Below are 27,236 nucleotides of genomic sequence, written 5' to 3'. Positions count from 1 at the left end.
GCTAGGCAGCAGTTCTGCGGAAAAGGACCTAGGGGTGACAGTGGACGAGAAGCTGGATATGAGTCAGCAGTGTGCCCTTGTTGCCAAGAAGGCCAATGGCATTTTGGGATGTATAAGTAGGGGCATAGCGAGCAGATCGAGGGACGTGATCGTTCCCCTCTATTCGACATTGGTGAGGCCTCATCTGGAGTACTGTGTTCAGTTTTGGGCCCCACACTTCAAGAAGGATGTGGATAAATTGGAGAGAGTCCAGCGAAGGGCAACAAAAATGATTAGGGGTCTGGAACATATGAGTTATGAGGAGAGGCTGAGGGAGCTGGGATTGTTTAGCCTGCAGAAGAGAAGAATGAGGGGGGATTTGATAGCTGCTTTCAACTACCTGAAAGGGGGTTCCAAAGAGGATGGCTCTAGACTGTTCTCAATGGTAGCAGATGACAGAACGAGGAGTAATGGTCTCAAGTTACAGTGGGGGAGGTTTAGATTGGATATTAGGAAAAACTTTTTCACTATGAGGGTGGTGAAACACTGGAATGCGTTACCTAGGGAGGTGGTAGAATCTCCTTCCTTAGAGGTTTTTAAGGTCAGGCTTGACAAAGCCCTGGCTGGGATGATTTAACTGGGAATTGGTCCTGCTTTGAGCAGGGGGTTGGACTAGATGACCTTCTGGGGTCCCTTCCAACCCTTATATTCTATGATTCTATGATTCTATGATTCTATGATTAGATAAAATAACTATCCTAAACCATCCTGAACACCAACAGTAAGTACACAAAATCTCATGTCACTTTTTCTAATCCAATTTTTCAGACCGTAGAATAGTATTCTGGACACTGAGCTGAACACTATGGGCAGCTGATGGTACCACATTGAAATGACTGTACCTATCCACTGCAGAGCTTTTGTGCAAGGCCATCGCCTTGCTAAGTGCCATTTACCATGGAGAGTACATCCTCCTATAGTGCCTTGCTAGCAGTGGTTCTGGGTATTACATGGTTTAATGAGATGTGGGTGATTTATACAGCTATGTACTCCATGGAGTAATGGGTCTCTTGTCAATCTTGATGCTGTAGAGGGACTGTTACTCCAGGGAAGTACCTGAATTCATTTTTCTATGTTGAAGCATTGCTGTACACACTTTCACAATGGTGCATGGTTCATGGTTCATAAGACACAGGACACACCTATTCTGTGCAAGTGTGGCAGGGTGCTGGTTGAGAAGTCCTTCATCAGCTCCTGCCACTTCAGCCCCAATCAAGGGGAATGGATTGGGGCTGGGTGAATAGCCCTGTGCTTCCCTGGTAACTGGCTGCATCTGCCAGTCTTATTAGCCCAGAGCTATAAAGGCTGTGAGGAAGCCAAAGAAAGAGGGGAAGGTAAAGAGAAAGGTCAGGTATAGAAGGAGTTGGGAGCCCCTGAGTCCGTTGCTGGCCAAGCCTGTTGTAGGCAAAGTAGCTGTGACACCTGTATATAGTTGTGAACTGGTGGTGGGAAACCTTTAGAGAATAAAGAGCATAGGTGTTGCACCAGACTGAAGTGTCCTTGACTCATTGAGGAGGGAGGAACAGGGGCTGAATACCCGGGGGTGCAACGTGGACTCCATTACAGCAAAAAGAAAAGCCCCTTTTTGAAGCCTGCATTGTCAAGATCACTTGCTTTAGTGCAGGGAGTGTGGAGGTGCTTCTGCATCTGGCTAACGAATGTGGAGTCCCATGCAAGTCTGGTGCTTTAGGAACACTACTGTGCCCGTGAGGGCGGGGCGGGGGTGTGTGTGGAGAGATACCAGCGAAAGGAGGACACTCAGGCCGAAGAATAGTAAACTACGCTTTATTGAAGGAAGGAAGGAAGGAAGGAAGAACTTACATTCCAATCTGTGCAGGGAGCCCCTAGGATGCGCAGCGGGGCTGCAGGGGACTCTGGCTGTTCGGGACAGCTGACTAGGAAGGACAGCTGACCAGGGAGTCCTCTGTGGCGCTATATTCTCCGCACTTATCTCGGGGTTACATGGGGTCAACAGCTGGTTATATTCTTACATGTATGATTCATGCTTGTTATACAAACTAACTTGTTTACAAGCAAACATATGCTGAGCTATGCTAAGATATATCTTTTGGCAGGGTCTGTTGGACAAAGTTTGTTGAAACTGCCTGCATCCTCCGCTTACATCCAGTCAGGTACTCAGTCCACCACTTAGCTCCTCGCCAATTGGGCCAGAAGTGACTACAGAAATATGCAATAATGACAACATTTTATCTCAAGAATTTAAAACATCAAAATTAAATGGAAACCAGCTTTTGAATCTGAAGAAATGAATAGACTAGCTTTAGTTTTTGTTGATGTTGTTTTCATGTTCGTGTGAAGACACCACTGGAACAAAAACAAAAACTGATTGACATTTCTTTACACAACAAAGAAATCCAAAACTTGTTTTGCTAAATTTGGTTGACCAGATTTGCTAGTGAGACATTTCTGAGGTGGAGGATGGGATACAGTTTTCTGGCTTGGATCATTTGGAGAAACAGCCATTAATAACAAGCTACAGCTGTAACTTCAAGGAAGCAAAGCAAACAAAAAGAGACAGAAAATAGTTATAAACAAGGGTAAGCTTTCTTGTGAGATTTCTTCCTAGTAGGAGTCCTGACATCTTGGCACATTAAATCAATTTGAAAATTCATCCTGTTTAATGTTAATCCCATCAGTACCTTGAAGCTGGTTTGCAACAGAGTTGAATCCAAAACCCCTGTTAATAATGCTATGTTAAAAGAAATCAGGATATAGAAAGAAAAACAGTATGGTTGTGTTTGTAATATGTGAGTGGATAATTATGCAAAAAAGAACAAGAATTTATCTGAATAATTATCGGGCCCTGATGAGTAGAAAATCAAAAGGCCAGATTCTGGTCTCAGTTATTCCTTTGTAAACATAGAGTAACTCCATTCATTTTAATTAAGTGACTGTGGATTTGCACAGGTGTGATTGAGGTCAGAATCTGGCCCCAAATTCTAGTTTCATATTACACTGACAGTTCTTTGGAGTTAGTCTTGTGGCCATTGCTAAGAGGATACATTATGATGAACGATGCTATAAAGAGGTGTAATGGCTCCCTAGTTAAAGAAGTTTGCTACTAGAGGAGGTTTCTAAGGGGTTTGAAGTGAATTATTAATAAACTCTAATAAGAATATAACAGTAGGGATCTATTATCGACCACCTGACCAGGACAGTGATAGTGATGATGAAATGCTAACTATCAAAATAAAAAACTCAATAATAGTAGGGGATTTCAATTATCCCCATATTGCCTGCCTTTCCTGTCACCTCAAGACGAAATGCAGAGACAAAATTTCTCGATGCTTTAAATGACTGCTTCTTGGAGCAGCTGGTACAGGAACCCATAAAGGGAGAGGCAACTCTCAATCTAGTCCTGAGTGGAGTGCAGGATCTGGTCCAAGAGGTAACTATAACAGGACCGCTTGGAAATAGTGACCATAATATAACAACATTTAACATTTCTGTGGTGGGAAGAACACCTCAACAGCCCAACACTGCGGCATTTAATTTCAGAAAGGGGAACTATGCAAAAATGAGGAGGTTAGTTAAACAGAAATTAAAAGGTACAGTGACTAGAGTGAAATCCCTGCAAGCTGCATGGACACTTTTAAAAGACACCATAATAGAGGCTCAACTTAAATGTATACCCCCAAATTAAAAAACACAGTAAAAGAACTAAAAAAGAGCCACCATGGCTTAACAACCATGTAAAAGAAGAAGTGAGAGGTAAAAAGGCATCTTTTAAAAAGTGGAAGTCAGATCCTAGTGAGGCAAATAGAAAGGAGCATAAACACTGCCAAATTAAGTGTAATAAGAAAAGCCAAAAAGGAGTTTGAAGAACAGCTAGCCAAAAGCTGAAAAGGTGATAACAAAATGTTTTTTAAGTACATCAGAAGCAGGAAGCCTGCTCAACCAGTGGGGCCCCTGGATGATCGAGATACAAAAGGAGCACTTAAAGATGATAAAGTCATCGCAGAGAAACTAAATGAATTCTTTGCTTCAGTCTTCACAGCTGAGGATGTTAGGGAGATTCCCAAACCCGAGACGTCTTTTGTAGGTGACAGATCTGAGGAATTGTCACAGATTGAAGTGTCATGAGAAGAGGTTTTGGAATTAATTGACAAACTTAACAGTAACAAGTCACCGGGACCAGATGGCATTCACCCAAGAGTTCTGAAAGAACTCAAATGTGAAATTGCGGAACTATTAACTATGGTTTGTAACCTGTCCTTTAAATCAGATACTGTACCCAGTGACTGGAAGATAGCTAATGTAATGCCAATATTTAAGAAGGGCTCTAGAGGTGATCCTGGCAATTACAGACTGGTAAGTCTAACGTCAGTACCGGGCAAATTAGTTGAAACAATAGTAAAGAATAAAATTGTCAGATACATAGAAGAACATAAATTGTTGCTCAAAATTCAACATGGTTTCTATAAAGGGAGATCATGTCTTACTAATCTATTAGAGTTCTTTGATGGGGTCAACACACGTGGACAAGGGGGATCCAGTGGACATAGTGTACTTAGATTTCCAGAAAGCCTTTGACAAAGTCCCTCACCAAAGGCTCTTACATAAATTAAGTTGTCATGGGATAAGAGGGAAGATCCTTTCATGGATTGAGAACTGGTTAAAAGACAGGGAACAAAGGGTAGGAATAAATGGTAAATTTTCAGAATGGAGAGGGGTAACTAGTGGTGTTCCCCCAAGGGTCAGTCCTAGGACCAATCCTATTCAACTTATTAATAAATGATCTGGAGAAAGGGGTAAACAGTGAAGTGGTGAAGTTTGCAGATGATACTAAACTGCTCAAGATAGTTAAGACCAAAGCAGACTGTGAAGAACTTCAAAAAGATCTCACAAAACTAAATGATTGGGCAACAAAATGGCAAATGAAATTTAATGTGGATAAATGTAAAGTAATGCACACTGGAAAAAATAACCTCAACTATACATACATGATGGGGGCTATACATACATAATGGGGGCTGATTTAGCTACAGCTAATCAGGAGAAAGATCTTGGAGTCATCGTGGATAGTTCTCTGAAGACGTCCACGCAGTGTGCAGCGGCAGTCAAACAAGCAAATGGGATGTTAGGAATCATTAAAAAAGGGATAGAGAATAAAACAGAGAATATCTTATTGCCCTTGTATAAATCTATGGTATGCCCACATCTTGAATATTGCGTACAGATGTGGTCCCCTCATTTCAAAAAAGATATACTGGCAGTAGAAAAGGTTCAGAAAAGGGCAACTAAAATGATTAGGGGTTTGGAACAGGTCCCATATGAGAAGAGATTAAAGAGGCTAGGATTTTTCAGCTTGGAAAAGAGGAGACTAAGGGGGGATATTGTAGAGGTATATTATAAAATCGTGAGTGGTATGGAGAAGGTGAATAAGGAAAAGTTATTTACTTGTTCCCATAATATAAGAACTAGGGGCCACCAAATGAAATGAATGGGTAGCAGGTTTAAAACAAATAAAAGGAAGTTCTTCTTCACTCAGTGCACAGTCAACCTGTGGAACACCTTGCCTGAGGAGGTTGTGAAGGCTAGGACTATAACAGGGTTTAAAAGAGAACTGGATAAGTTCATGGAGGTTAAATCCATTAATGGCTAGTAGCCAGGATGGGTAAGGAATGGTGTCCCTAGCCTCTGTTTGTCAGAGGGTGGAGATGGATGGCAGGAGAGAGATCACTTCATCATGACCTGTTAGGTTCACTCCCTCTGGGGCACCTGGCATTGGCCACTGTCGGTAGACAAGATACTGGGCTGGATGGACTTTTGTTCTGACCCAGGATGGCCATTCTTATGTTCTTATGTTCTTATTAAATCCTGTAACAAAGATGGACTTTTACAAAGTTCAGATGTGTGGCTATGTGAACAATTTAAAAAAACTTCATTTACCCAATCAAGGCAGGTCATGCAGGTCAAACATCATAACCCAACTATTTAGAGTAAATAGAATGCCCTGGGCATTCACTTGAAAGACTTTAATCTTCTTGGGAAAAGCTCCCAAGAAAGATATAAGCCTTTTTTTCCCCGCAGTATAAACAAAATTTGCTACAAACCATTATCAAGAAATTTTAGTGAAATGTTGAAAATGTGAGATTCAAAAAAGATACCTTGTGGCATGTAAAGAGCTCATCACTAAAGCATTTTTTGAAGCTTAATAAATGTAATTATACTGATACGTACTGTGTAATTTTCTGAAGATGTATTGATTTACAGTAGTAGCTGGCATAAATCCATCCAGAGCCTTAAACTTCCCATGGTTTATTGTAGAAAAAAATCAGAACAATTGAAAAACCACTGCAATATCAAATAATATTTGTAATGGGTGGTAAAAGGAACATTTAATTGTGTATATATACTTACTATGTTATACAAAGTTAACCATTTTTTAAAAATCTCCTTCTTTCATTTGTGTGTGTGTGTGTGTGTGTCCATCCGTTCATCCGGTGGCGGGGGAGATTACATATCCCTCTAAAGAAAGGAATTCCTTCCCTTTCAGGTAGTGGGGTATAAAACATGTACATGGGTATTAGTGTGGTCGTTCAGAAAAACCTTGTGCCCAAACATGCATGCTACAGGGGGGAGAAGGGGAGAAAGGAAGTGAGCATGAACGAGTGGCAGCAATAAGGAAGTGGCAGTTAATTTTTTTTAATTCTTGTGAAAAGTAGGCGTGATTAAGGACTTTTTAAAATACTTTATACACTCCTAAGGGTTTTAGGCATTTTGATTTGGGGTAAATGTGAGACTCTCATTCCCCAAGCCTCTGGTGGTAGGGTATGTGAAGCAGAAAATTCCTCTGCCTTGGGGGAGAGAACTGACTGACATGCTCTGATAGTACAATATCTCCTGCGGGCCTATTCGTGACGCAGTTTACAGATCAATTCTGACAGCTGCTTCTCACTTGCATTTCAGCAACTGCTAAAATACCACAGATAAACAACTAAAGAATAGGCAAAGTGGGGATGGTAACATTGTAGGTAACTATAAATGAATTCCCCCTCTATCTCGTCTTTCTCTTTCAATAATAATGACTAATGGATGGCCAAATCTTGCTACAAGAATCGGGTAAGAATCAGCAAGGAAAGGTGAAGGAACCAAATAGCCAAGTCGAGTTGTGCCTAAAATGTTACAAATAAATGCCCAGAGTCTCATTTATGCTACAGCCCCTTCACATGGCTCTGGCAGTGCATATGTACCAGGAAGTGGGGCCTAAATGCAATTTTAAGGCTCATTTACAGTCTGAGAGCACAGTAAAAGGACTTTTGTGTAAATGAAAATCAGATCTAAAATTAATTAGTGACATAGGTCTGCAAAGATTGTTTAGTCATCACAGAATATGACTGACTTTTCATAAGTTTTCCCAGGACTTTACTCCTCTACCCAAATTTACTATGACAAATTAAACCCCCTTTTTCCTAAATTATTCCAAAATTTGGGTTTCTCCTTTCTCATATTCACCATAATGAATTAGTAGCCTTCGACACTCATGAGCATAACACTTTTGCTGGAGTAATTGTTTTGTTTCTGTGACCGGTGTTTTGTAAAGGCAGAACTGAACCTAAGTAGCTTAGTTTCAGGTTCTTTGGCTTTTGGATTAAAAGGCATAGAACCAAATTTTAACTTTACACTTTAAAAAGTTCAAACAATTGGGAAATCAGAATTTATAAATTAATTGGTCCAAAGTTTCTAGTGTGTGTGCCTAAAATTAGGCATTATAGTCCATTTTTAATCATCTAAATAAACATGGCCCCATTTTCAAAGGTGCTGAGCACCAAAGTTAACACTGATGTTCATGGGAGCTGCAAGTACTCAGCAGGCCATTCTTATTTAGTGCCTAATTACGGTTTCAGCTGCCTAACTTTATGTACCTACTATAGCAAAGCACTTAAGCACATGCTTAAACTTCAAACACATGGGACTGTTTACATGCTTACATGCTTTGCTGGATTTGGGGCCCAAATTTGAAAATTTTGGTCATCAGTGTTTATGTCCTATTTCTCCATAACTGACTTTAAATGACATCCACCTCATGCTCATCCTTATTTTTTTATTTATCTAAATTGTAATGAGAAAAGCATATAATTATCATTGCACTGACACTTTTAATAATGTACAGTATATTCATAATTCTGTCTGAGGAGTATAAAACCTCTCACAAAATGCACTGCAGAGACACAACTGAAGGATTTTTAAATGGTTTGTTTTTGAAAGTTTTTTTAAAAAAGCTCAAAGCTGAACCAAAAATATCTATTTGAAATAATGTTATTGTTTAGATAACAAGATGTCAGTGACAGGATGTGGATTTCTAACTTTAGTGATGTCCTATTGCTTTGAAGAGAAATAGTTTTTGAAGTAGTGAGTGTAAGCACAGCAGGTGCTGGGGTCCTGCAGCAGCAGGCGGACGTATCACATGTTTGGACAAGTACCTTTATTTTCGTGGCATATACAGAGAAAACATTTCCCATAAGCTTTTCACTGAATCCATTCATAATTTATATAGAGATTCTGAATGCTGGAGGCACCTACTCCTCTGTAACTTCTGAGCCAAAGTGGTGTGGGCAGTTTTGGGTTTTTGCACTTCTTGACAGATATGCAGGTACTCTGCATGGAGCTGGGGCCGGGAAACATCAGGTTGAGGTAGAATTCTCATAATATAATCATTTAGTCCTGGAAAGATAATGGGGTGAAAATCTCATCACTGTGGGAAAACTGCTTGCATTACCGTCACTCCTTTTCCAATAAATACATTTTGTATTTGTACAGTGGTTTGGGGAAGTGGCAAAGTGGAGAGAAAAGGGGAAAATAATGCAGAAGATGCTTCCACCCCAGGAAGACTTTAAGGCTTGCCGTCAATAGTAAACTCTCATACACTACCTGAAGATCCGGTGTAAATCAGTATAGTGCCATTGACTTCAATAGAACTGTGCTAATTTACATCAACAGGGGACTTGGCTTTGGTATATGCAGACTCTGTGTGGCCTGGTTTGTATGCATTCATTTCAATAGTTTGAATAAGGGCCAGTGACATACATTTCTGGAGACTGGCTCCAAATATTTTAACAAGACGCTCTGACAAAAAATGTTCTCAGCCAGTTATGAGCCAGCTGTAACAGGGAGGCATATGTTTGCAAGGTGAAATTGCAGGACTTGGGAATGTGTTCACTTGTTTTCCCATTTAAAAAAAAAAAGTATTCTCATAACTATTAAAAGGAGACAACACTACTAGGCAAACAAACATATTAAGCACTACATGCCAGAAGTGATTATATTTTTGCCCCTGAAATATATATACAGTATATTGATAGCATGGCACAGGGCTTCTCTTGTGTAATTTGAAAAAGGCTTGGACGGAGTGGGGTGTATACCTTGAAAGGGTAGTGTGGGGGAGGTTCTCTCCCTTTTAATATTTCTGGATAGCCTGACTTTTAGTGGAATCTGGTCTATTCAAAAAGCAAAAAAATTTGCTCTTCAGAAACGTTCATGTTTTCCGCAGGGATGTCATCTCTGAGAGAGATGATTTAATAGCACCCAGATAGAGGAAGAACTCCATTAGACAGCAGTGAAATCACTCTAGCCTTCTCTTAAGTTCAGTGGCAGAATTTTAACCAAGGGCTCCCAGGCACTCCTGAACCCTCCAGCACATCACTGTAGCAAACATACTGCAGCATCTATTCTGTGATGGGTGACTTCATGTAAAACATTGTGGGTAACAAATACCATGGTAACTGGAAAGTGTTTGGTTACATACTGAAAGATGTTGGGTTTATTTCATGGTAATCAGCTTCCAAGACTCTCACTCTAGAAGTATGCAAATTATGGAAGATTCTGTATCAAAACTGACCAGTCATGGGTCTAGTGTTCCATGGATACTGTTGAGCGATCATGTTCTTTATCCTACCAGCAGTGCCTCTTGGAGTTGCACAGCACTGAAGTAGCTCTTCAAACACTATAACCAGGCTATATTTTATGACAAAGCCTTCTCCATTAAAATAAGAATCCACCATATTTTTGGATGCAGTCTACATATCTATATTAGTTGTTTCCTGTTACTGAAAATGATTCCATCCAAAATGTCATCTTTTTGTGTGTGTGTGTTAACAGGTCGAACCATTGATACAGAAGGACCATGGGAATCTGGTGCACCATATCCTACTTTATCAGTGTAGCAGCAGTTTGAATGACAGTGTGTTGGACTATGGCCATGAATGCTACCACCCCAACATGCCAGATTCTTTTCTCACTTGTGAGACAGTCATTTTTGCCTGGGCCATTGGAGGAGAGGTAGGATGAATGGCTCCTGGGATGATTTATCAATAAAGCTTTAAAGGAATGTGCATCACAGTGAAGGTTTTTCCATGCTGCCAATTAGTAAATTGGATTTCATATTACAGAATTTTGGTCACTAGGACTTTTACCATATTTGCAAATTGTGTGAGATTGTGTTCTGCCATTACACACCTGCATAGTGGTGTAATAGGTAGTGAGAACGTGTGTTCCCCCCTTACATGCAGTGCAGCCTTGGCACTCAAGGATGTGCAGGGGCTTTGCCTTGAATGCCACCCCCAGGAAGCAACTGGTAGAGAGTGGGGATTAGGTGGAGTATGGCTCCCTCTTGGGAGCAGCTGTTGGGAGAGTGGGGATGGGGAGCAAGCGGAATCATGGCTCTCTCATAAAGTCATTAAATGATTGTTATAAACAACACCCCTCACAACAGAACATGAGCCCCGTGGTTCTTATTTTGATAGCCAAGATGTAAATACAGTTTTTCGGGAAGAAGTTACATATTATCTTAGCTGGTCACTTAGGCCTAAAACTACAAAGTTACTTAGGATCCTCCCCACCTAGAGTGGAGGCCATTTTGGGGAGCCCATTCTTAGTCGCCTATCTCTCCCCATGCATTGGATAGGGAGTCTAGGCACGTAACTCAGGCTTTGTGGATTGCTGTGCATACCAGTGATTTTCTAGGCACCCTAAAAGTTAGGTGTTGCGATGCTCAGTGTCAGAAGGCCTAAGTTCCTATATAGATCCAGACCTTAAGCTCTTTTTCTTAAAGCATATATAGCCGTAATAGCAAGTGTCTCACCATACAATGTTAAATTGTATTGACCTTTTCTGTAAAGAACATGATAGGGATATTAAGTGCTAAGTTTAAAAGTAGTGAAAATAATGTAGAAAGTGCCAACGCTTGTGGAAAAAATGATTTGGGAATGTCGGCTTTGCCATATCAGACTGCCCCATCTAATCTGGAATCCTGCCTCCAGCAATGGCCACCACCTAATGCTTCAGAAGAAGATGGAGAAAACCAAACTGCCCATAGTTAGTGATGAAAACTAGGTAAGGACAGGAGGGTTCTCTCCAAATAAACATAGAGATTAATTTCACACTGGCACAGATCCTTGTGTGCACTGCTGTTACTTTGCACCACATGGCAGGTGTAATTTGGCCGTAATTCTGGTATACCCAGACCAGGGCGTATCACGGAGAGGGTGATCCTGCACGAGTGTAAAGCCAAGATAGGGGCTTATATGCCACACACCTTTTCTACTGCAAGCATATTGATCATGTTTAGTCTTGAGAAAAAAGAGGGAAGATATGTTCATTTTTCAGATATGTTAAGGGTTGTTCTAAAGAGGATAGTGATCAGTTGTTCTCCATGTCCACTGAAGATAGGACAAGAAGTAATTGGCTTAATCTGCAGCAAGGGAGATTTAGGTTAGATATTAGGAAAAAACTTTCTTACTATAGGGTTAGTTAAGTGTTGGCATAGGCTTCCAAGGGAGGTTGTGGAATCCCCGTCATTGGAGGTTTTTGGACAAACACCTGTCAGGAATAGTCTAGGTTTACCTGGTTCTGCCTGAGAGCAGGGGGCTGGACTTGGTGACCTATAATAGCTGTGGAAATTGGATGTGACTTTTCAGCTTGGAAAAGAGATGACTAAGGGGGGATATGATAGAGGTCTGGGTAGAAAAAGTGAATAAGGAAATGTAATTTACTCATTCACCTAACCCAAGAACTAGGGGTCACCCAATGAAATTAATAGGCAGCAGGTTTAAAGCAAACATAAGGAAGTACTTCTTCACACAATGCACAACCAGTGGAACTGCTTGCCAGGGGATGTTGTGAAGGCCAAAACTATAACAGGGTTCAGAAAAGAACTAGATAAGTTCATGGAGGATAGGTTCATCAATGACTATTAGCCAGGATACGCAGGGATGCAACACCATACTCTGAGTATCCCTAGCTTCTGTTGGCCAGAAGCTGGGAATGAGTGACAGGGAATGGATCACTTGAGGATTGCCTGTTCTGTTCCTTCTCTCTGGGGCACCTGGAATTGGCCACTATTGGAAGACAGGATACTGGGCTAGATGGACCATTAGTCTGACCCAATATGGCTGTTCATTTGTTCTTATGACTATGGAAAAGAGGACACAATCCTGATGTCATATCAGTCCTAGGCTATGTTTTCAGTCCCTTGCAAATGTTAAAGTTAGGGCAGTCCTAATGGTACTGTCACACTGTGCAGCTGGAACTTCCAAGCCCACTCTAGCACCAGAATCAGAGCAGTCCAATGGACAACTTTAGGCCACTTTTGCACATCACCCCTGACATGTGCTTTGTGCATTTTGGCCATAACTCTACACTCTAGCATCATATTTGTAACTTTCCTCTACCTTGGTCCAAGTGAAGTAAGAAGACCATATAAATAAAATCTAGTTTAACAAGGTTTATCACAGTCTTTGCAAGGATAATCCTGTTAATGCACTGGAGTAGGAAAGGGAAGATCTGGGTTCTATTCTGGCTTTGCCACTGAACCCCTTAGTGCCTCAATTTCCTCATATGCAACATAAGGATGGTAATATTTATTGCTACCCATAGAAGTGTTGTGAGGTTTAGTTCGTTAATGTAAACCACTAGAATGCTGAGATCCTAGAATGCGAAGTGCAAAAATACTATTTGTATATGAGAAACAGTGTAACTTGGCTTCCGACAGGTCTGAAGTTTGATAAATGACCTCTTCTAGTTGGTGTAGGATCAGTTTTAAGGCTCAAATAATTTTACTGAGAATGCAGCAGTTTGTCTAAGAACAGTCTAAACTCATATAGCCAACATATTATCTGGAAATTGTTGCTTTTAAAAACGGGGAACATTTTTACTTTAGATTCAAATGTTCATAAAAAATGTATTTTCCAACTAACCCGCTTGATGGTGCAATACTGACACTTTTTTATTTAATTTCCTTTTGCAGCTCAGTCAACAAATGTAGGATGAATAATCTGCTAGTGAGCAACAGAGCTGAATATTTTATATAGGTTTAGTGGTTTGGTTTATGCATTCATTATTATTTAATGGGATATATCATTCCATGATGCCGTGTCCAGTAAGTTTTTAAAAAGAATTGCTGTTTGTCCATAGGTCACATAATTCTTATTTACATTGTTATATCATTGTTTTTAAATCAGTAGGTATATTGATCAAAACAAAACTGACATGTGGTCAGGACAGGAACCCTATTAACCAGATGTGCATGTTTCAAATTACAGGCCTTTACATACCCTCCTCATGTTGGTTTATCCATTGGCACATCAACAGACCCTCAGTATGTGCTTATGGAAGTCCATTATGACAATCCATCATATCTAGAAGGTATGTTCATTCACCCTAACCATAATATTCAGGATTTCAGAATGTACTGCATGTTGATATATCTCATCCTTTCACCAGAACAGGAGAACCAAATTAACAGCAAAACAGAAATCCATTTTCCTCTGATATTGTCCCTATTCATTATCAGATCCAATCCTTCATTCCTTGCACACCAGAAGTCTCAATCGAAATTAATGGAAGTTTTGGATGCACAAAGAATTCTGAATCAGGCCCATCATGAACAATAAATAACTGTTTTATCACTAAATACTTCATATTATGTCTGTTTGTATCCTGTTCCTTACATTGATAAGTTTAGCCTTACTGAAAGATGACTAGCATTAATTCACTTGCATCGAGTGACCTTGAAGCATACATAATGTAAAAGCAAACAAAAATTCAGTAGAGGAATCAGGGAACAAGATTAAAAAAAGAATAAGTCAGCAACCACAACTGAAGGCAGTTTCTGAAAACTGAATATTCAGGATGCTAGACAAATCACAGATTAAAGGATGCATATCTTGAAAGATTTACTCTCCTTTTGTAATATTATTTTTTGTATTTCTTTCAAAAAGTTGAAGAAAGTTACTTAAGTTAAATAGAAGCAAAGGGAATTTTTGCTGTGAAACCAGAGACATTCCAGAATAATCTAAGACATTTCAAAGCTAACTTCTGACAAGATTAGTAATTCATTTTGGATCTTAAAAAAATATGTGCTGAGTTACCTGAGAATTTACTGTAACTGGCAAAATGCTAACTGGGTAAAATGTACCACAGCCCCTTTTAATTCTCTTAAGATGAATCATCATTAGTAAACTCATGTCCCTATTAAATCCTCTGCTCATAGCTTAAGAGACCCTCTCTCTCCTATTTTTGTATTAATACAATCAAGTCCACCTAAAATACATTTATTTAATTGAGCAATTTCTCCATTCTGCAAACCTCTGCAAATCTCTCAGATATTGTGAAAACCAGTTTGCACTGAATACAAGAGTCCACATTAATATCATTGACATTTAATGATTTTCCATTAAATATCAGCTGAAAATCAGAGATTTCAGGCTCCAAGGAGAGCACTTAATGTTAATTATTCCTCACAGAACCATTGTTTTGTTTTAATTAACCACACTGTGTAATTTTATGTTTTTATTCTAAATGACTTGTTAAAAAAAAAAAAAAAAAAAAAAGGACATGGGCAGACTGGAATGATGATTTAACTTTGGAAGCCATGGGAAGGATTGTGCCTCCTGCTTTGGCCCCTATATGTTGCCATAAACAGCCAGCAAAGGACAAGGGAAAATTTGCCCAGTGGAGGCACAGTATGGATACCACCAAAGGTGGCCCTGTGCTGCCACCACCAACCCTTCCCCCCCCCCCCCCGCCCATCACTACTGCATGCCCTGCTGCAGGAGGCATGCAAAGAGCAAAGGGGTGAGGGCCTATAGTGCACGATGCTATGGGAAGGATGCTGTCAATTAGGACAACTCCTGGCTACCGGACCAGACTAGAATCTTGAGGGCACAGAGTTGTCATAAAGTCACGTCTGTCCTCCCTCTTTCTATACTATATCTTCTATGCAGTTCCTGCTGGCATTGCAGAACAGAATCTTAGCCAATGCCTTCACTGAGTGATTGAGGCCCCTGCAGTGGCAGGGAAATGATTAACTGAGATATACCCAGATAATCCTGGCAAGTGACTTGCACTCTATGCTGCAGAGGAAGGGAACCTGCCTCCCAACCCCCCGAAAGGTCACTGCCAATCTGACTTGGGGAGAAAATTCCTTCCTGTCCCCACATATGGCAATCAGTTAGACCCTGAGCATGTGATCAAGAACCAGCCAGCTAAGCCCCTGAGAGAGAGAATGCTCAGACCCACCTCTGAGCATTGGGCCACCCTATCCAGTGTCCCATTTCCAGCCATAGCCATCTCTGATGCTTCAGAAGAAGGAGGCCAAAAAACCCCACCCAAACCCAGAATACATTGGTGCTCCAAAGAGATGAGATCCTACAAGTAGCTCAGAAAGAAAAATCAATTTAGAGTCCCAAGTCCTAGAAGTATTAAAAATCAATATGTTGCTGGGTCCCTTGTTATCTCTGATGAGGTCGTAAGTCATGCACTGTACTGTAGATCAACAATAGTAACTGGTTATGTATAACATAGAAATGGAGAAATCAGTACATATCTTATACTCAGTTTGCTAACTCAAACTTGTCAGAACTGGTGCCCAAGATGATACTCCAGGTCCCCAAATAATTACACAGTTTAGATCTTGCATACTTTGGTGAATGGGCACTTTAGAAAAACTATTGGTAGATAGGGAAAGATCTGTCTTAACATATCCAGCTAATAATATTGTATTGACGTAATATATGGTTGCAGTCATCATGTCTGTTATGTTTCTTAGAAGAACTGTACAAGTCCCTGGAAAGTTTCTTGCCTTCTTTGACGTTCTTGTTAATTTACTTGGATTTTTAATTTTCTAAAGCAAATATTTCAAAAGGGGGGAGAAATCAAAGAAGGAAGTGACAGAAATGATCATAAAAAATACATAAATGTGACTATACATTTTGATGTATGAAATGGCCTTGGACAAATATCAATTTGACTCTTATAAATTGTCAGTCTTTATACATAAGGCTTAGCTTCCTTCCGTGACTTCATATTTATGTAGACATGTGCCAGGATAGAAAAACAACATGTCCCTAGCACTTCCACAGAAAGCTCAACACACACAGTACATTCACTACCAGAAAACAATGGTGTACACAGAGTATAGCGAAAATCTAGAAATGTCCCTGATTATAGCACCAAAAAATCCTTATCTAGTTCTCCCTCCTCTCTCTGGGATTTATACAGTGGATAAGCTCGTTCATCATTAAAGGCTCCCTGAGGTGACAGGGATCAGAGAGGTTGCAAAAGAGGCTTGCTTGGTCTCCAATGACATGCTGCAATCTTAAAAGGCTTCTTTACAGTCAAACCAACAGAGAGGAAAAATACCACTGGTGTTGTGAAGGGATAAAGAAACTTATAAGTGGAGGAAAATAGATGTCTGTTACCTAAAAAAACCCAAAATGAGTTTAACTGCTTTTCAAATATTTTATTTTAAAATCACACATCCTGCCTTTTGAGATTTTATTATTCACTTTCATAGATTGCCCATAATCTACCTTTGTGCCCTCCAATTTCCATGTAAACGACTAAGAGGAGCATGACAAACATTTTTCATACTGGTTAACTTGATTCAGATATCAACATACCTTATTTAACAACTTTCTTGTAAGTTACCTTTATTTATTGCTTCCCTGATTCTTGTAAAATATTTAACCCATTTCCAATTTAAAACCTCCCTTGCATTATTTTCATGTAAAAATTATGAACAAATCTGAGAGAAACTCTGTGATTGACCTTTTTTAAAATCCTGATTTATAGCCACAGTTGACAGTGCTCTTTTGTTGCAGGTTTGATAGATAACTCTGGACTGAGGCTATTTTATACTACAGATTTACGGAAATATGATGCTGGTGTTATTGAAGCCGGTCTTTGGGTTAGCCTCTTCCACAATATCCCACCAGGCATGCCTGAATTCATGTCAGAAGGTCACTGCACTCTGGAATGTCTGGAAGAAGTATGTGTCCTGTCTAATACTATTAGGTTTCGATCTCAATACTAATTTGTGATGGCATTTTTAAATTAACTTCTTGGGAAGAATAACAAATATTAGTTAAAGTCACTTGAGCAAAGGCACTAGGCACCAAAACTTTGGATCTTTTTGTATATTAGTACCTCCTTTTCAAACAATATAATTTTTAGTATTTTTTAAATTATGATTTTCTCTGTGCTGAGATTATTCTATGAAGTTGATATTGTAATATTCAATATTCCAGTTGTATATATTGATACATATAATGAAGTATTATATAAAATATTAAATTATTTTATACACTTTTTAATATAATACTAGATAAAACATTTCACTCTGCAGAGCAAAGACATCATTGTATAGAAAGCTAACCATGAAGAATTGTGGACAGAGATTAACTAAGATCTTTGCAAAAGCTAAAGGTTCTATGTATTGAAGTCACAGTCTGAAAAACAGTGTTAGGTTGATCAATGAAGACTGGTTAAGATACAGGTACTGAGGTTTTGCTGTGTGTCCCAAAGTATTAAATTGTTCAGTCTCAGTTTCATTAAAAGACCTTTAATGTAGTTTTGAGGAGAGGATTCTGTTCCACTTTGTGTTATTGAGATGTGGTATGAAACCAGTGATTAAGGTATTATATCATACTCTTGTTGATATTTTGTCCTATCTAAAGTTGGGACAAGTTTGAATGTATAGTTAATTTAAGCTATGGTTTGGGTTTAAGGCCAAACTAGAGCTAGGATTTGGGTGTGCAACTGACAGTACCAAGATGGGGTGGTGGTGGTGGTGGTGGTGGTGGTTGTAGCAAATTTCAGCCTAAAACCGATAAGATCTGTTCTTGCGAGGTTGCTGCCATCTAAGGCCACATGTGAAACGAATCTGGAAAACATGTGCTTTCCAGTTTTGGATCTAAACCAAAATCAGAACTACAGGGTAGGTTTGGATCTGTGTTTGAAACACTCACACCACTTGGAATTTGGGGATGTGTGTGCCAGATTTGTAAAATCTGATTCAGTCCTATCTTCTGTGCTAATCTGTCGAAGAATGCCTTAAAATTGTTTTGGCCTGGAATGAAAACTTTAGACTTAATTCTGCAGTATTCTGGTATCAGCTCACCTGCAGTTTGGCAGAAGAACGTCTTAAGCAGTATTTCCAAACTTTCATCTTAAACTGCCTGTCTATGCATGTCCTTTCTAGTAATGCGGTAAAACACCGCAAATCATTTGTCACAAAAAAGACACACTCATGCAGCAGCAGCAGCCCATAGCCATGAAATGACCATACCATTTTAAAAACTGTATTTTTAAAGGTCAGATTCTATTGGCTGTGTACTCCATTGGATGTGGCACTCCAGTTAATTTTAATGAGAGCTACATGTGCACATCAGACTAATAAATATTGCTTAAATATTGTTTTTATTGTACAATGGCAATTTGGTTTTCATTTGGTGTTTTAGATTTGCTGTTTCTCCATATTGCACAGTGCTTATATTATTATAAACTGAGGAAACATACAGTGCATTTATATATTTAACATTCTCACTCATCTGTTTACCTTTTGTGCTTGTGATGTACTGACAGTTTTGTTGGTTTCCCTTTGTCAGGCCTTGGATGCTGAGAGGCCAAGTGGGATTCATGTGTTTGCTGTTCTTCTCCATGCCCATCTTGCTGGCAGAGCCATCAGGATGCGTCACTTCCGCAAGGGTGAAGAACAGAAGCTGCTTGCTTATGACGATGAGTTTGACTTCAATTTTCAGGAGTTTCAGTATCTAAAGGAAGAAAGAACTATCTTGCCTGTATGAATCTCTTCGTTCTTCCCCTTACCATAGTTTGTGAGCCACAGTGACTAATATTTTGTTCATAGTTAGGACTAATTTTGCTTGTGAAATGACTTTGCTGTCTTACTCACTTCCCGCCTTTCCCAAAGTCACATTAGAGTTGGGAAAATACTCTAAACAATATCCCATGAATATGTACCTAAATTTTTAAATAATTTTCTTTGACCATATTCTGATCTCTTTTGTGTTTGGTTTCCACAAACATTTGAGCAATTGAGTTTTACTGTCACAAATGTTTGTGGAAAGCACATTTTAAACTCTCATATGTGAGTGTGCCAGTTTTTTTGCACATTAATCCAGTCAGGGAAAGGAAACAATAGCATATGGCTTTTCTGACCAATTGTAACTAACACAACACATCTTGACTATCAAGTACTTGCAAAGAGCTGTTTATATTCAACCTTACACACCAACAGGAAATCAGTCAACTAAGTCTTCCATTTATTTTAAATTTTTTATTTGTTGCTAAAGGGGAAAAACTTCATTACTCCATCATGCTCTGTATTGACCTTCATTGAGTAATTGAATCTTCTTAGGGCAAGAAATCATGATGTCTTATTTTCACTGAGGCACTTAGCACACTCCTGAACATTGTAAAATAAATAATAATAATAATGCACAATTTAAAAAAATACAAAAATCATCAACTTTTTTATAACAAATATATTCAATTCAATCACCATCTATTTGCAGACATTCCACGAGAAGAAAGAGTCTAAATTCATTACATATTATTCACTCAGCTCTTGTTACCTCCGATTGGCACCTTTTTTGGCAGAGAGGCTACAGACTGAGGGCTCCAGGGCTCTGAGCACTCCAGTCATGATCCAGCAAAGTACTTCATCATGTGCTTATCTTCATGCAGGGGGAGCAGTCCCATTGACTTCAATGTGATGGCACATATTGGTAAAGTTAAGCACGTGGTAATTTTTTCAGAATAAGCCTATTACAGAAAGTGAGTTGAAAGTGGCAAGAAAAGGTCACTAGAAGTGACTGAATGATAGCTTAAAACTGTCAGTCTTCCCCTCAATTTTCTTCATCTCTATCTCTCCTCCCCCACATCAGGCTTCTTTGATACTTGCCCTTCTAAGGTAAGAAACTGAAATGGGAACCTTTGTCTAGCTTCCAGTTCAATTTCTACAGCAAAGCCTGGCCACTTCTCAGGTGCAGCTGTGCTTGCAGGGGAGAGCAGCTTTTTTCCTTTTGAAGTCTGACTGCTAACAATCCAGTGGGACTTCAAAAGAGAAAGCACTACTTCCACATCCAGAGAAGGAGTACAGGGCTTTGGGAAGGAGAAAGTGGAGGCTGAGAGAGGATTAGAGGTTTGGATGCCTTTATAGAAAAAGCTAGTATGCAAATTATAGAGAAAAGTCCCTTTTAGATTAAAGAATAAACAGAAATAGATAGGAAAGAGACTGAAAAGCACATTTGCTCGAGTATATTATGAGCAACTCAAAAAGAGAGGGCTGGAATGAAAGTTGGAATTCAACCTTCTCTAAAGTGGGCTATGCCGGCTATAATATGAATCACCTGCATCTAAATTCTCATAATTTGCTACCAATGATTCCAATATTACTGCTACCACAATACATATAAATAATAATAATAACTAATAATACTGCTTATTGCCAGTATGGTAGAACAATTAATTCAAAGTATTCTCCTCAGACATTCCTATCAGTCTCTCTGTCTGTTCCTGCATGTGCTGTTCCTTGGAGTTGTGGAATTCATAGTATTTGTTCTCTGCAAGTATTAGAAGCTTCTGATGCATTTGAAACCCGAAGAGCTAATCACCAACCAAAGAAAGCTTTGCTGGATGTTCTGTAACTACTTGTACTCCAAGGGCCAGGTACTCAGCTAGTGTAAACCAGCATAGTTCCACTGACATCAATGGAGTGTTGCCAATTTCCATTATTCAAGTCATTAATGAAAGTGGTGAATAGTACTGGACCGAGGGCTGACCCTTGCAGGACCCCACTAGATATATCCTCCCAGTTTAAACAACAAACCATTGATAGCTATTCTTTGAGTAGGGCCTTTCAACCAGTTGTGCACCCACCGTATAGTAATTTCATGCAGACCACATTTCCCTAGTTTGTTTAAGAAACTGTCATGTGGGACTGTGTCAAACGTCTTACTAAAATCAAGATATATCATGTAAACTGCTTCCCCCTTATGCCAAAGGCCAAAGAAGGAAATTAGGTTGGTTTGGCATGCTTTGTTCTTGACAAATCCATTTTGGCTATTCCTTATCACATTATTATTCTCTAGGAGCTTATAAATTGATTGTTTAATAATTTGTACCAATATCTTTCCAAGTATCAGAGTTAGACTGACTGGTCTATAATTCTCTGGGTCCTCTTTGTAACCCACTTTAAAGATAGGTACTGTGTTTGCCCTTCTCTAGTTTTCTGGGACCTTACTCATCCTCCAGGAGTTGACAAAGATACTTGTTAATCGTTCTGAGATTGCTTCAGCTAGTTCCTTAAGTACCCTAAAATGAATTTAATCAGGTCCTGAAAACTTGAATACATCTAACTCATCTAAATATTCTTTAACCTGTTCTTTCCCTATTTTGACTTGCATTCCTTCCCCCTTGCTGTTAATATTAATTGTGATAAGTATATGATCACATTTACATTTTAGTGACGGAGCAAAATAGGCATTTAAGACCTCAGCTTTTTTGATGTCATCAATTATTAACTCTTCTTCGCCACTAAGTAGAAGACTTACACTTTCCTTCATCTTTCTCTTGTGCCTAATGTATTGAAAGAACCTCTTCTTATTGGCTTTTACTTCTCTTGCTAGGTGTATAACTCATTTGGTGCCTTAGCCTTTCTGATTTTGTGCTGTTCTTTTGTACTCGTCCTTAGCAATTTGTCCATCTTTCCACTTCTTGTAGGATTTCTCTTTAGTTTTCAGGTCATTAAAGAGCTCCTGATAGAGCCATTTTTGCCTCTTACTATTCTTCCTGTCTTTTCTTCACATCAGGATAGCTTGCAGTTATTGTCTCTTTGAGAAACTGCCAGCTCTCCTGAACTCCTTTTTCCCTTAGATTTTCTTTCCATGAGACCTTACCTACCAGTTCTCTTGAGTTTGTTAAAGTCTGCTTTTTTGACGTCAGTTGTCCTTGTTCTGCTACTCTCACTCTTTCCTTTCCTTAGAACCATGAAATCTATCATTTCCTAATCACTTTCACCCAAATTGCCTTCCACCTTCAGGTTTGCTACCAATTCCTCCTTGTTGGTCAGAATCAAGTCTAAAATGGCTGTCCTCCTTGTTACTTCCTCCACTTTCAGGAATAGAAAGTTCTCCCCAATACATTCCAAGAATTTACTGGAAATATTGTATTTTGCCCTATTATTTTCAGGCAGATGTCTGGGTAGTTAAAGTCCCCCATTACTACCAGGTCTTGTGTTTTGGATATTTCTGTTGTTTGTTCTAGAAATGCCTCATCCACCTCCTCTTCCTGATTTGATGGTCTATAGCAGGGGCGGGCAAACTTTTTGGCCTGAGGGCCACATCAGGTTTCCGAAGTTGTATGGAGGGCCAGTGAGGGGAGGCTATGCCTCCCCGAACAGCCAGGTATGGCCTGGCCCCTGCCCCATATCTGATTTCTCCCCTGCTTCTCACCCCCTGATGCCCCCCCCCCGGGAATCCTGCCCCATCCAACCACCCACCCCCTTCTCCCTGTCCCCTGACCACCCCTGGAATACCTGCCCGTGACTGCCACCCGCAGCCCCCCCTTTCCTTTCTAACTGCCTCCCCGGACCCCTGCCCCATCCAACCACCCCTTCTCCCTGTCCCCTGACTGCCCGTGAAACCCCTGCCCCTGACTGCCCCCTGCCACTCCATCCAACACGCCGTCTCCTTCCTGCCTGCCCCCTGGGACCCCTGCCCCCAGTCAATCCCTGTTTCCCGCCCTCTGACCGGCCTGACCCCTATGCACACCCCCACACCCTGACCACCACCCCAAACTCTCCTGCCCTCTATCCAACCCTCCCTGCTGCCTGACCCCTTACCGCGCTGCCTGGAGCACCAGTGGCTGGCAGCACTACAACTGTGCCGCCCAGCTGGAGCCAGCCATGCCACCGCACAGCACAGAGCACCGGGTCAGGCCCCGGCTCTGCAGCTGCGCTGCCCCAGGAGCTCGCCGCCCAACTGCCCAGAGCATTGCACAGGCGGCACCGTGAGCTGAGGCTGCGGGGGAGGGGGAACAGCGGGGGAGGGGCCGGGGGCTAGGCCCCTCCTAGGCCAGGAGCTCAGGGGCCGGGCAGGAGGGTCCCGCGGGTCGGATGTGGCCCACGGGCTGTAGTTTGCCCACCTTTGGTCTATAGCAAATCCCTACCCTGACGTCACCCCCTATTTTTTACCCTTTATTCAGAGACTCTCTACAGGTCTGCCTCCCACTTCCTTCTGGACCTAAGAACAAGTATGTGTGTGTGTGTGTGTGTATATATATATGTATATATATATATATATCTTCAAAGAGTCAGAGTATAGTTAAGATGATGACTGCTCCTAGAACCAGTAAGTCCACTTTCTCCATTTCACAACTAATTACATAGTTTTATTACAAAGCTGTAAAGGTATACACACTATCAGAACTACATAGGGAGAGGGAGATTCAGACCTTCTGGTAGGTAATCCCCTGACCATTTCAAGAGAAATTAAATCAGCAGATAAGGGCTAAATAACTCAGCTATCCATATGCAAATAAACATAAAAATCCCCAGAACTGGTGTGCTCTGAAATTCCCCAAAGTATCATATTTCTAGTTCAATCCTGTTCTCTACTTCCACTTACAGGGAAAGTTGTAGGCTTTTGTTGTTTTTGTTTTGTTTTTTAAATCACTAAGGCCAGAAGAGAAATTTTATAAATCCACGATTCTATTTACAACCCCTTCAGCTTCCCCTCTTTTTTTGGGTGGGAGAGATGGGGGGGAGGAGAGGGGTTATTGCTGTCTAACAAAATACACCTTTTTAAGTAGCAGGCCTGTGCCCTGTGGCACTGAATTCTTCAGATCTTTCAGTCACAAATTTAGGACTACTTTGTGAGGGGCAGTGGCTGCAGCCACTCTGGCACTATCTTCTTTAAGGGATAAAAAATATTCCTCAAAAAAAGTAGGCTTCCCTCTTTTTAGTAATCATTAAACAACTCAGTCAATGAACAAACAAGCACGTGAGAGCCCTGAACTCCTCTAATTAAAGGTCAGACAAGAATTGCCCACAAGGCTAATACAAATGTGTCCAGTCAGTACTTCTGCACCCCTCATAAATCCGGTGTTATAATTTCTGATCCATATTGCTTTGCATAGGGACATGTAGACTGTATTTGATTTGGTATAGAAGATTAGTTACTCTGTGAGCTACTGCTTTTTATTATTTAAAAACATGGTAGAGCAATTTAGTAGTAATGAAAATGAAGAATTAATTGAACATACTAAAGACAAAAAATGTGCAACCTTCTCCAAATAAATCTGTCAATATTTCAATCATATCTCGCCACACCTCCTGCCATACCAAGCTCGGGGTTCTCTTGAGGAGAGACTGCCAATCATGGCAAACAATATGGTGCTTTTATGATGTGGAAAATCTTTTCCTTATTCACACGGATAGTCCTATTGAAATTGGTGAGAGGATTTATCACAAACAAAATATCCGTACTCATAGAGTGTAAGGAATTTGGAACAAGAACCACATCTTCCTATGTGTGAGGGCCTTGGTGGTGACTGGAGCTTTTGGGTGCTAATGCAGTACAAATAATGGACTAGGTTCTCAGCTGGTGTAAATTGACATGCCTTCATTTAAGTCAATGTAGCTACACTAATTTACACCCGCTGAGGATAATGAATAATGAATTAACTAAACCACCAAAGTTTTAGTCTGGGCTAATGTACTGATCCTCTGCTCCTTCAAAAATTCAAATCCCTGGATTCCAGTGTTCTGACCATTATTTGTTAAACCTTTGCAATAGTAAATCATCACCTGAACCAAATGTTATAAAACTTCATAACTGTGAACTTCTTATATTTTATGTTTCAGGGGGATAATTTAATCACGGAATGTCGCTACAGCACTATAGATCGAATACGTATGACATGGGTAAGGAAAGCTTCAAATGGGTTGACACTGAAGGCATATTTCTTTGAAATAAATACATAAGTGATATGTTCTCATTTGGAAGCAAAAATAATTTGATATTGTGAAGAGTAAAGCATTATTAAGTGATAGCACCAAGGTTCCTTATGGATTTATGCAGCGATTACTATATATAATTTAACGTTCTCTAATTGTAACTGTACAGTATGCAATTAAGGCACCAGTCTTCCCTTTGGAAGTTTGATCTTTCATGGGACAATGCTTGTTCTGGCTCTTTTTTTATTCCTCATTAAAATAAGAAACAATTAATGCCCTTACTAAATCTATCCCCAGGCAAAACATCCATATATCAGCACAATGGGATGATATTTACATGCATTTGTCTTCTCCATATAATACAAAAGTGGGAAATTTGGGGGATTGGCATAATATTTTATTATTAGGTTGAGCAGTAAATACAGAATCAAAATATGCAATCCTAACTACCAAGTGTTAGGATTTAGTGCTTGAAAATATGTGTGCTCACAACTGCCTAATGTTAGTCAAATTCTGGAATCCTTACTTACTCTGTCCTCAGACAAAAATCCCATTGATTTCATCTGGATGTTTTGCCTAATAAAAAGACTGAATAGGGACTCCAAAGCCAGAGTCTGACTCATAGTAATTAGACAATTAAATGTGTATGTATGTTTCGGTACTACAAATTCTTGGTAGTTAGACTGTTGTATTTTGAGTCTGTGTTTACTGCTCAACCCAGTAATAAAGTATCATCCTAGGCTCAAATATACACTATATGGAGGAGAGTGAAAGCATGCAAATACTGGCCAAGGATCTAATTCTGCAAAGACTCACTCACATGATTAATTTTACACATTGTAAATAATCCTATTGACCTAAGTACCTGAGTAAGTCTTTGTAGGATTGGGGTCCAGATGTGGCCAGTGCATGTAAAAGTGGGGAGCACCATCTGGATAACCTTCTGCAAAGCCTGTGGAAACTCCTACATGAGACTATTGTGTAGACAGGAGGGGGATGAGTTTTTGAGACATGTTGGGTCATGGAGGTTGAGCTCAAAGAGCAGCTACTCCAGAGGGCATGCTGCCTTCCAAATCCAGAAGATTTTCCACCAGTGAAGGTCTCCCTGTGCTTTGTGAGTCCCATCAGAGGGGGGTCCCAGAACACAAGGTGGCAGGGATATCATTGGCAAGATGAAGGAAGTGTGGGGTCTGGAGTTGTGCCAGAGGGGCTTCTACTGTACATGGATGCCTTAAGACCTTCAGCATTAGGACTGAGACTACCCACAGATTCTCAGGTGCAAACCTCTGACCTTTTCTGCTCTAGCACTGGCTGAGGGTAAAGTAAGTCAGAAATTCCCAGAGTTGAAACCTGAGGAGCTGCATGTCTGTGTGTAGAGCAGGGTAATTAGGAACCTGGTTAGGGCACTCCAGGCAGTACATAGATATTAGGCTATTGAATGATGGTTTACCGTGACAAGTGAAATAAATATATTTCAGTAGAAAGAGAAGTAAACAAAAAAGTGAGAATTGTGTCTTTTACAAAGATACCTATACCTTAGTTGAGCCATATCTACCATCCAAGGTTAGAAAGTAATGAGTCACTCTGTTACCTATTCCTTGGTTTTGCACTCTTAACTCAGAATTTAATAATTATGTAATTATTTAATGATTAAACTATGCTCTCTGGTACTAACATACCTTTTGTGGTGAGAAAATACATCATTAGACTGAACACTTCAATTTTATTTTGCATTCTATTCTTCCACCCTATTATGTCAGAGCAAGATAGTAATAATTCATATCTGGAGCTATATGAAATGGAATGCTAGTATGGAATTACACAATTTGAATTTGTCTTAGCAAAACATGGCTTAAGGCTTTAAGACTAGAAGAACAGAAAATGTCAAATGGAAAAATTACTAAACCATTGTTAATCT

At 40.0% G+C, this 27,236-nt stretch overlaps 1 protein-coding gene across 2 annotated transcripts in view; it reads left to right on the top strand.

Annotated features, from left to right (window-relative positions):
- Nucleotides 1-27,236, top strand: part of MOXD1 (monooxygenase DBH like 1) — an 86,608-nt gene that overhangs the window by 38,343 nt on the left and 21,029 nt on the right. For both annotated transcript variants that reach the window (XM_048844536.2, XM_048844535.2), the window contains exons 5-9: nt 10,162-10,341; nt 13,602-13,704; nt 17,163-17,329; nt 18,948-19,139; nt 25,226-25,285. In XM_048844536.2, coding sequence (XP_048700493.1) covers nt 10,162-10,341; nt 13,602-13,704; nt 17,163-17,329; nt 18,948-19,139; nt 25,226-25,285 — 702 coding nt within the window. The remainder of the gene's footprint in view (nt 1-10,161; nt 10,342-13,601; nt 13,705-17,162; nt 17,330-18,947; nt 19,140-25,225; nt 25,286-27,236) is intronic.

Source organism: Caretta caretta, chromosome 3, assembly GCF_965140235.1.
Source record: "Caretta caretta isolate rCarCar2 chromosome 3, rCarCar1.hap1, whole genome shotgun sequence".
NCBI lineage: Eukaryota > Metazoa > Chordata > Testudines > Cheloniidae > Caretta > Caretta caretta.
The sequence above is the reverse complement of the archived record's forward strand: the minus strand, read 5'-3'. Positions and strand labels throughout refer to the sequence as shown.